Consider the following 11,432-nt stretch of genomic DNA (forward strand, 5'->3'; position numbering starts at 1 on the left):
TCATTTTATTTCCAATGTGCTAGCGTGGTCGTGTGTTGTATGAGATTTGATGTGGCTCTGCATTAAGCGTTCATTCATCCTTAGGATTAGGATGGTAAATTTTGCGTTTCTATGCACTAAGATTGGAACCCCACACGGCCACACCCCACTTCATGCCCTGCATATTTTTATTTTAAGCACCACCTTAGACTCGGTTCACCTTTATGTTTATATTTAATGTCGAGACATGTGTTGTAGTAGACCAAGGACATTCAACACTGACTAAAGGAAGGATTTTAGACTGACATCAAATTTGTATGAAGTTCTAAAGGGTACATAATAATAATGACATGTCCTCGTACACTATGTCCTTGTGATTTGTACCTACTTATATGGTTTGTATGTGCCATGCACTTCTCTTGTTGAGTTCAAATCGTTAACTCTTACCAATCTGATAGTAATGCTTCATAATAGGGTGAACTAAAATGCCTGAGATGTTGGGGTAAAATGTGGAGAGTACAGCTAAATATCATAAGTGGTGCCGGGACTTTTTTATTTCTAGATGAGTTTTGAATTCTTGAGTTCCTTATGATAACGTAAGAAAGGCACAACTAAAATACAAGAAAGTGAAACTAAAATATAATTAATTTTATTTACTATCTACTAGCTAGATCACCGGGGCAATATCCTATTGTAATCTATCTTACTTGTGTTGTTTTCTATGTTTTCCATTAAAGGTATAAAGATATAAATCCCACCAAAAGTTTCTGTGTTAGGCATGAGAACATAGATTGATAACCTTAACATATGAATCTTAATTTATCCGCATGTGTAAAGATATTAAACCCATAGTCGTTTTTTCTATAAGGAGAAATCGTCCATACACAAACCTATGTTGTAAAAGGCGCTGGGCGAGGAGAGGCGTGGCGCCAAGCCCATCGCCTGGCCTGGAGCTTAAGCGCTCCCGGCGTTCAAAAAAAAAAAATTGGTCATGTCGCCTCGTCTTGGCGCCTTCTATTGCTAGACGCTGGTCCAGAGTTTAGCGGGCCTTTGGCGCTCGCCTTTTACAACATAGATACAAACCATTTCTTTCGCAATGAACATCTCAATCACCGAAGATAGAAAAAGAGCCAACTCTCAACAAATGTGTAGCTGAACTCTTACACAAGTGTATATGTACATCCACACCGATCCATGCATGCTTTTGTAAGCTCCAATGATCACTAGAAAAATTCATAATTCGGTATGTCAGTTGAAAACTCCTTGCACTTACGTGCAATATTTTGGACTGATAAGAGAAGTTTGTTTGTTTGTTTTTTTAGAAGGTGAATGAATGGAGACTCTATGTACAGTTTATTCCTAACTCTGGAGATTTGAAAGGGAAATCAATTTCTACAGCTTCATCCAAATCCAAATCCAACACTCTCCAAACTAGTTTGGGTAGGCTACAAATGAAAGCCAAGGTGGACCAATAAGTCGGCTAGCCTTGCACTTTTCAGCATGATGCAATGGCAAAAGGGTGTCGCCCCAAACGGTTATCTTTGGTTTCGTTTCCTGGTGATATGGCTAAATTCCTCGTCGTCTAGCCAGCCTAACACAGCCTACTCCTTTATCCTGTCAGAGGTACACCGTTCTCTCTACGGACTCAAACAAGCTCCTCGTGCGTGGTATCACAGGCTTAGTATCTTTTTGATACAAATTGACTTTGTCACTTGGAAGTGTGACTCGTCTCTGTTCATCTACAATGGTACTTATGGTACTATTTATTTGTTGGTCTACGTGGATGATATTATAGTAATTGGCTCCAGTACCACATGTATCACTTCTATTCTCACTCGTTTACAACAAGAATTTGCGATTAAAGATCTTGGTTCTTTGTCTTATTTTCTTGGCATTGAGGCGATTCGTACTTCTTCGGGATTATTTCTTTCTCAACAACGTTATGCTCATGATCTTCTTATTCGAGCAAAAATGGATGGAGTCAAAACAATTCATACTTCACTTAGTACTTCTGGAGATATTTCTTCTGATCGTAGTACTTTATTGACTGATGCTACTGAATACCGTCGTATTGTTGGCGCTTTGCAATATTTAACATACTCGTCCAGATCTTGCATATGCTGTCAATAAAGTTTGTCAGTTTATGCATGCCCCTACCGAGTTTCACTGGAGTTTAGTTAAGAGAATACTTCGTTATCTCAAGAATACTACTACCTTTGGTATACTTCTTCGGCCATCGCCTTCTCTACAGCTATCCTTCAGTGCATATACTGATTCTGATTGGGCTGGTTCTCTTGATGATCGTCGTTCTACTAGTGGGTATTGTGTTTATTTGGGTGGAAATATTATCTCATGGAGTGCTCGCAAACAGAAGGATTGAGGTTTTTCTCAAACCTATTAATGGGTGGAAATATTATTTGGGTGGAAATATTATCTCTTGTTAGTGATGGAAGATGAAGATGAAGGATTGAGGTTTTGCTCATACCTATTAATGGTGATAGCCAAGAGAAAAGGATCAAAGAGATTTTTTTGATGAAGGGGGAGGAAAGAACGAAGGAGAAGAACGAAATTGTCCGGTTAACAGTATTTGGCCGGAAATGTTGACGGTGGGGCATTTTTCCATAACTTTAAAATTGTGAGGCATTTTTCCGATGGGCATCCAAATATAGGGTATTTTCCCAATTATCCCTATTGATAAACTACAATCTGCTTTTCACTAATAGTAGTGTGTCTGTTCAACCGCTGGAGGGCAAATCCCTTTGACAAAGAGCTATACTAACCGGTTGTAGAAGCATGAGTAGGTATTACATTCAGTTTACATCTAAAGAATTAAATCCCTAAACAAATAAAGCTCCACGGAACCGCGAGGAAACACTTGCATCCTATCGGCTGAAATAAGTCTTTTGTGATTTTTGTTAAACGCAAATTTTGGTGAGGACACTTGGCAATATATGATTGGTCTAAAAATTACTATTTCAAAAGGAAGAGTTAACATGGCGTGTTTGGAATTTTTTGGAAGTCCAAATTCAATTCTTAAGTCGAGTAGCTACCATATTATGACTTTTTTTTTCTTTCAAATTAATACATGAAAAAAACAAAAAAAATCCACATAATTCACACATATTTTCCGCTAAAATAAAATAAAAATCTCACATTTCCTATCTTTTTTCCTCCTATTCAATGTATTCGCCCCGCGCGCGCCAAATCAAAAATGCATCCCCAAGGTCAGGCACAACATTTTCTATCTTTTCTGCACCTATTTAATATATTCGCCCCGCCACACCAAACCAAATCAAAAATACATCGCCACGGGGCGGGGCGTATCCCCGCGCACACCCAATCGAAAATGCATCTCACAGGGGGGAGAAGCCCCGCGCACACCTATTAAAAAGAAAAAAAATGTCCGGTGCGCAGCACGGGCACAAATCTAGTTCCATAGGAAAAAAGATAACAGAATGAGGAGCACCAATCTGGTGCAACAAGGAAAGAAAAATGTAGATACCAAAATACGAACCACCACGTGGACGAAGGGAAGACGCGAGAATCCTGTCGAAAGATCTTGTACCGTTCCTCGAAAATCTTCGTTTGTGACTTGTCAAATCAAGTCAGAGTCATCATTATTGACTAATCGACGAAGTAAAAGTCATGGGAGAGATAATGTCTCAGGACGAAGTAACCCATTAGGAGAATATGATCTAAGAAGGATCAATGAAGTACCCTACAAGATACCAATCACGAAGTATAAATGGGCGAAATAAGCTAACTTGGCTAAAAAGATAACCTGCGAAGTGAGTAAATTATCGGGCAAGAAAGGAGACAGGTGTCCCGACAAACCCATGTGAAGATAGTGAAACAAGGGGAAAAACTTTATGGAAAATGGCATGGGCGAAGTATAAAGTGCTCCCGAGATAACTTGGCGAAGTAAAATGAGTTGTACACCATTAGGGTTGATTGACCTATAAATAGAGATCCTTGGAAAAGGCATAAGGGATCGGATTTTGGAGAGAGAGAGAGAGCTTAGCTTAGGGAGTGAGACTAGGATTTCCTTGTATTCAAGAACTTGTATTTGTTTCTTTGATTAATTCATCAATAAAGATTTCCTAGTTTATATTACTTAACATGTCCTAGATCTTGGCTACTTTCCTTTTGGGTGTACTACTGGATTTCTAGTAGTTACAAAAACACAGCCTAAACCTGGCTTGACAAGAGAGTCACAAAGCTAAACAGCCCTATACATTGTGTACAGTTGTCTATAATTGTCTTCTTAGGACACTATTTTGCAGTAATCTTTGGTGCAGGGTTTGAGCTACACTTCACACTTGAATGCCTAAAACTCTTGCAGATAATGCAAGAAGCCGGTTTTCAAGAAAATTCAGCTTTGGCCACAAATTTCTCTTTTATCAAATTGTATAGCTAGGATGTTCAGCAGGGAAAGAGTTTCATTCATAACGCATCGAAAAGATGCAACTATACGGGAAGTTGGCCCTAGTTTTTCATGATTTCCATAAGAAATTAAGCTCGATATATACTTTAGGATTTAATTTTAGACACTTCTCCACTTTAGAAACGTTTCCTAATTCGTGAGTATAAAAGAATAGCTCAAAAATAAAAAGATCACAAGAGCAAAAAGGACTTAGACTAGAAGAAACAATACTGACAATTACCTAAACTAATTGAAGGGTAATCTCAGTAAAACGGGCCTTCTCAAGTGAAGACGGCATCACAAAATCTGTAAGAGAAGGATCTGTTGAATAATGAAACCCAAGAAATAAGCTGTTTGATAAGGTGACTTCTTTCTTTCAAAAAATTTCAAGTTTCTTGCATAGTCTTTAAACATCATCTGTAAACTTAGTCAAGATAGCATGGAATATCTTATTAGGGTGGAGGAGGCAGATAAGGAAGCCATTATTCAAATTGATCAATTGTTGGCTAGTGGTGAATATGAACTAAGAATACAAGAATTCTCCGATTACCTCTACTTTGTGTGTTGCATCTGTCTGGGTGATGAGGAGGAATGCCATGATGGATACTCGTCAAGAAACGATATACTAACGGGGCTTAAGGATATATTGAGGACCATTCCTAGATACAACATGAAGAAATCTATGGAGCATCTCCAAATCCTCGACTTCCGTGGTTTAACATTTGCTCTAGTCTCATTGTTCCATTCTTCCGTTAAAGAAAATAAATAGATGGCTAAGGAATGTATTAGGCTCTTTCTAGTCGACCCAAAAACCAATTCTGGCTTCTTCTTACCAAGGTCCATGCAACATCAGTGTGCTACAATAGTTCTGAGCTTTTGCGAAGCGTTTTATAGAGCTACTGATGACGAGGAGCGCCAGTTATACTACTCTTGTCGCGAAACTCTTATATCCATCCTGAAACCCGTTGCACTCTCAGATAGACCAACCTGCTTTGGTATTACAAGGGCGTCACAGTTAATTGGTGGCCTCTATAGGATTCTCCACGAGACAGAGATGAAATTGCTCAGATCTTTAGTTGCAACATATCAGTCACCATCACCCCTATCAAATTCTGAATTAAGGAGTCTTAAGAGAAGCTTCAGCGAGTTCGCGCTGTTTTCACACCATATCCGTAGTGCAACTGCGGATCATGTGAGAGTGAAAGGTCGTTCACTCCCATTAAATCCGATGGACTTTAAGAAGCGGCGAAATTATTTGGATGAAATTTACATGTTTCATAATGTTTTATTGAGATTGGTAAGGAACATCAAGAAATGCCTGCACTGTTTGGGCATAGCTATTAGTGAGGCAGAAGGTGATATGAAATTGGTCTTACCTTCTTTGTATTCTGAAAGAGTTGAACAACATATCTGAAGTTTACGAGGGCGGCAAAGAACTTCTTGCCGCTGCATTTCAAGATTATGCCCTGGCAATGAGTCATCTTATCTGGTGGTACTCAAAGAGGGGTGATGATCATCTATGGCTTCTCAAGTATGACACCGCAATAGATTTCGAGTCAAGAAGACATTTGATGGAGATCATGTTCCCTGAAGAAGGAAAGCATGACAGCGAAAAGGTGCACAAAGTTCTCATTGACAGGTCGATGTTATTGACACAATCATATGAACGCATTGCTCACGTGAAAGCCAAGTCCTTGCACAATGGCCTTTCCGTGAAGTTCAAAGACGAGGTAGCTACAGGTCCTGGAGTCCTACGGGAGTGGCTCTTCTTAGTATCTCAAGCACTGTTTAGTCCAGAATATTCCCTTTTTACAGAATGCCCGGAGGACCGTCGCAGATTCTTCCCCACCCCAGCAAAAGTCACATCCCAACAACTCAAGTTTGATCACTTATGTGGTCGAGTTATCGCTTTAGCCTTGATGCACAAAGTGGAACTGGGGATTGCATTTGATCGTGTATTTTTCTTGCAGTTAGCGGAGGAGAATATATCCCTGGAAGACATAAAATGTGCAGATCCAACCATGTATAAGAGTTGCAAAAAGATATTGGAGATGGATGCTGACCTTGTTGATTCAGATGTTATGGGATTGACATTTGTCAGGGAAATAGAAGTTTCTGGATCCAGGAAAACTGTGGAGCTGTGCCCTGGAGGGATGAACATTGTTGCCAATAGCAACAACAGAGAATAATATGTACATCTACTCATCAGCATATATTCGTCAAATCAATCTCAGCAAAGGTTGCCAATTTTGCACGAGGTTTTGGTGCTATTCTTTGTAACTAAAAGGTGGCGAAAAACTTTTTCCAAGGTATAGAGCTAAATGGTCTTGATAATGTGTTGCGTGGAAGCGATAAACCTCTTTGTGTCAAAGATTGGAAAGCACACACGGTGTACGAGGACTGCAGAGGAACGGATGAACAAATTTGTTGGTTCTGGAAGGTTGTAGAGGGTATGTCCATGGAGCAGCAAAGGGAGCTTCTTCTTTTTTTTGGTGCGCAGTGAAGTCCCCTTCCTGTATATGGGTTTTCTGGTTTGCGACAGCCTTTAACCATCTACAAGACACCTAGCCCCGATGATTACCTGCCGTCATCCCACACATGTTGCCACCATTTGTCACTCCCACAATACCCATCTCTAGCCATCACACAACAACGTTTATCTTTTGTCTTCCAAACACATGTAGGCTGTAGTTTTGGGTTTGTGTGAGACACTGCATGCTTCTTGTTCTTAAGGTCGGTGTCTTCATCTTGATGCAAACGGAGGATGCCATCATATGTCTGTGTCAAGAGTGCAGTAGATAATTATTTACTTGTTTTTCACTCTCGGTTGGCGCTGATGACAGGATTCATATGAGAATTTATGAGAACATTTCAAATTCGTACATGGGAATAACTGCGCCAAATCAGCAATTGCTTGGCTCTCTTTTTTTGTTTGTTTGTGGTTCTAATATAGGCCTGCCAACTTTGAAGGGTTATGAACACCAGAAGCCACTCAAGACCAACTATTCCCTTCCATATGATTTGACCGAGGTTAATTTTGCTAATAGGGTAGTCAAACGAGATTTTGAATGACTTCCAGATAGTTCTTTGAATGACTTCCTGATAGTTTCCAAATCCATTGTTAGTTTATAAATATTTTTGGAGGTCTCATGTTTAGTGATTTTTTTTAAATTATTTAATTTTTCAGTAACTATGTTATTGGATTAGGATTTCATAAGAGCGACTCAAACACTCCTGTTATTTGAGTGAGAATTGAAAGTAATTGATTTGTTGTTTTGGGAAATTTGTAGAGATTTTTTTAGGAAAAAAGGCATGATAGAAATCTTTTCTCAATAGGTGATATTTTGGGAAACTTGGAAATTTGGGGAATATTAATTTTTGAATGTATATTTTTTCTAACTCTTGTCATCTAAGCACATTTGATATCTCATCTCTCTTCTTCTTTGCTCCTAGTGTGTACCGAGCTTTCTCTTTGTGACTTCAAATCACGCTCGTCTTTCTCAACCTTGAGAAGTTCTCTAATCCAACTCAAGTAATTAGGTAAAATTTCGTCTTCTATATCAGACCAGATCCCTATCATAATCAGGTAAAATTTCGTCACTATCAAAATCTCACATTATTATCTCATATTTTGCTCACATTCTTCTTCTTTAATGATTTAAGTGATGTACTTTGAATTTGTGATTCATGGTACATTCTTCTAAAATACTTTCAGAGAATCACTAACTATAAATCTCTTTATTTTGAGAGAATCTCCGAGAGTCACTCAAATAAAAATCTATAAAAGTCCGGGGAAATCACATTTGACTACCCCTCCACATACACACCCCCTACCCCCACCCTCACCCCCAATTATCTCATTTCTCTTTATGACCGAGTAAATGTGGTATCCTTTTTTTCCTAATCCATCTCACTAATTCAAATATGGATTCCAAACTCGGTTTCCCTTTCTTTTTTCTAGTTGTAATTATTTGGTTGAGGTATTAAGTATTGGTCTTCAAAGAATTTCTTCATATTGAGCAATAAAAGAATACAAAAAGAAAAAGAAAAAAAAATCATCATAGTTAACAAATAAATATATATATATCATGACAGCCAATTAACCTTTCTTCCATTATGTAAGAAAGTCCATGGCTTAATTCTACTATAGAAAGGGTTCTTTTGTTTATTTATTTAATTTTAGTTCCATATGCAAAAAACATGTTCACGGCATGTATTAGTAAGCCGTTGGAGCTCAATTTGTTGAGCTTTTAATTGGTTACTTGTAATATCTTTTATCCAATAATAATAGTACTCGGTTTTATATGCAAAAAAGGGAGTTTTTCAGGAATATCTTTTATATGTAAAAATAATTAGTTTCTTGTAATACCTTTTATATGCAACGGAGTTTTTCAGGAATATCTTTTATATGCAAAAATAATTAGTTTCTTGTAATAACAATTAGTTTCTTGTAATACCTTTTTTATGCAAAAAACTGAGTTTTTCAGGAAACTATATTTACCATATACATCTGAGAAACAATAAAGATTGAGAATTATGTTACTGTAAGTCTAGGGAGGACAGTGGCCCTCCTTAAAATTGTTGATATTTAACAGGAGAAAATTTTCTGGTTCCGCCGCTGGAACAAACCATGGCTTACGGTCTAAATTAAATTTCTTCTTTGTACACCAAGTCGTTTCCTGGTGTTAGAACCTCTCCAATGGAATGTGTGTGAAGAAGAAGTCTTAATCCACGTAGGACTTACAACTATATTTATAAAAAAACATCGCCAACCGATTGATGTGAAGATGATGTGGCCAAAAAAAAAGTTAGACATTCTCTAGATGAGCCTCTAGTTTTATACATTCACTTAGAGGATGCCTTCCCATCCTATTCACACTTTTATTAATAAAAATCATTGAAACATAAAAATGGAAAGAATTTTAACCAATAGTATGCCTACAAATAGGGGTGTAAATTCGGGCAGGCCGGGCCGCCCGACCCAAAAACTAAGACAGGCCGGGCAGGCCAGGCTTAATATTTGTGAGCCCGTAAACAAATTCAGGCCGGACAGGCCGGGTACAAGTAGATAATTTGCTACCCAAAGACCGTCCAAAGCCCGCTTTTTATACGGGCAGGCCAGATCGGGCCGGACATGCCACTATTTTGATTTTTTTTTTTAAGTTTAAATTTTCAAATAAACGGTATTAAATACAATATCCTTTCCTTTCCAACATCACATATCGTAAGTAAAGTGATAGTATTATTTTATATTTAAATTACACTGACAAATTTTTAATTTTAGGCTATAATAAATAATTAATTAGAGTACAATAAACTTTCTAATAAAAAAATATATTACCATTAATGTTTTGAAAAGGTTAATTATAAGTAAAAACAATTATATATTTTATTTTTCTTGACACAAAATTGACAATTATAAAATTGTAACTTTTAAGTCTTTTTAAGAGGATATTAAATGATTAATAGCACATAGAAGCTTTTCAGGCTGGGCACCAGGCCGGGTATCAGGCCGGGCATCATAATTAATCGTAAAGCCCGAGACCGCCCAATAAATTAATCCAGGCCAGGCCGGGTAGCCCGCAACCGGCCATAACAGGCTTTGGGCAATTTCAGGTACAGGCGGGCTTGGGCGGGTACGGGCAGGCTGAGTTTTTTCGGGTAATATTTACACCCCTACCTACAAATAAGTAAAAAGATAATATAAAATTTTATAGGTTGGAGATAAAACTTTATTTTTCCTAATATTTAAGATTTTATATTTAAAGAATGCCTTAAAAATGATGTCACATATGAAACATCCACATTCACCATTGGAGAAGCTCTTATTAATCAGAGTCATAGACAGATAAAGCCCAATCTATATCTGATTGCTCTTGCGCACCACCAACATAAGTACCCGAATAAAGTGGAACTAAGCTCTCCTGTATGTCTCTGTATGAAGCCTTGTTTGTAAATTATCAGTCATCCGACACACGTCCTCAAATCAATCTTCGCAACTCTAACTCTTTCAGATTTTTGGTCATAAAAAGCTAAAGTAGTATAGTTATACTGATTATCTAGTGGAATCTCTAACAAGATCTCTCCATTTTTTAATGGTTGTATGCGCCTCAAATACCGAAAAGAAATTTCAATCGGGAAATAGTGTAGCGTTTAGTCCAAGACTCTTAACTCTATAATCCTTCATCACCCATATCTCAAAACCAACATCGGAATGGCTACAAAGCATTGCTAAAAGCCCTTCTATAACATCGAGGCGCTTATATTCGAACTTGCCGCTATCATCAAAACATTCTACATATGTGGTATTTCAGTGAATACTTCTTTTGTCATATTGAAAGAAAGTAAAACTTGCCAGAACTTGCTGTTTGTTCTAATTGGACAAGGATCCGCTAACCAATGCAAAGCTCCATTCACAAACACACCAGGTGGTCCTCCCATAATTTTATAAGATATGTACTCAATTCTTTTCCATGAATTTGAACTCAATGTGTAAACCTCTACTTCACCATGATTTCTTTATTACAAGGACTTAGAATAGTTACCAATTTGTAGTCATTGTTATCTTGGTCATAACCAAATCCATACCTGTGTACGCTGCTATCAATTCTAGGAGAATAGCTTCTCCATCTAAATCCAATCGGTGTATCTTGATGTGGAATTATTTTATATTCTTTAGTAGCCGGATTCCATAAACCCATAACCAAATCCGGATCAATTTTAATAAATAACACACCATTACAAGAACCAAAGATTTCAATATGTGTATATTTGAATGGTTTATCTACCTTCTGAACAATCTCATGAGATACTGATGATAATGGGTCATAATTTATAGAGTAGATATTTTCCGCATGTTTTATCGTAAAGGCAGCTTATAGTTTTTCTTTCCAATAGAATGATTAAGTTGCCTGCTAACAAAATCAGAATTATGTTTAATGAACTTACACCATTTTTTGCATACGCACCTGAATCTCAATATAGATTTTACGGGCAGACGTATCAGAATTTCCACCACAACTTCGCTTGG

The 11,432-nt window shown here is 37.6% G+C and overlaps 1 protein-coding gene across 1 annotated transcript; it reads left to right on the forward strand.

Annotated features, from left to right (window-relative positions):
• The first annotated feature begins 5,171 nt into the window (after window positions 1–5,171).
• On the forward strand, window positions 5,172–6,591 carry LOC113337947 (E3 ubiquitin-protein ligase UPL5-like). Its single transcript, XM_026583481.1, has 2 exons — window positions 5,172–5,757; window positions 5,819–6,591. Exons 1-2 carry the CDS (start codon window positions 5,172–5,174, stop codon window positions 6,589–6,591), a joined length of 1,359 nt encoding a protein of 452 aa, XP_026439266.1.
• The last annotated feature ends 4,841 nt before the right edge of the window (window positions 6,592–11,432 follow it).

The sequence above is a fragment of the Papaver somniferum genome, unplaced genomic scaffold (assembly GCF_003573695.1).
Source record: "Papaver somniferum cultivar HN1 unplaced genomic scaffold, ASM357369v1 unplaced-scaffold_18, whole genome shotgun sequence".
In the NCBI taxonomy this organism is placed as follows: Eukaryota; Viridiplantae; Streptophyta; class Magnoliopsida; order Ranunculales; family Papaveraceae; genus Papaver; species Papaver somniferum.

Coding starts and splice junctions, on each gene's coding strand:
- LOC113337947 (XM_026583481.1), top strand. CDS start 5,172: ATGGCTAAGGAATGTATTAGGCTCTTTCTAGTCGACCCAAAAACCAAT. Junction 5,758..5,818: donor AGCTATTAGTGAGGCAGAAG/GTGATATGAAAT, acceptor ACATATCTGAAG/TTTACGAGGGCGGCAAAGAA.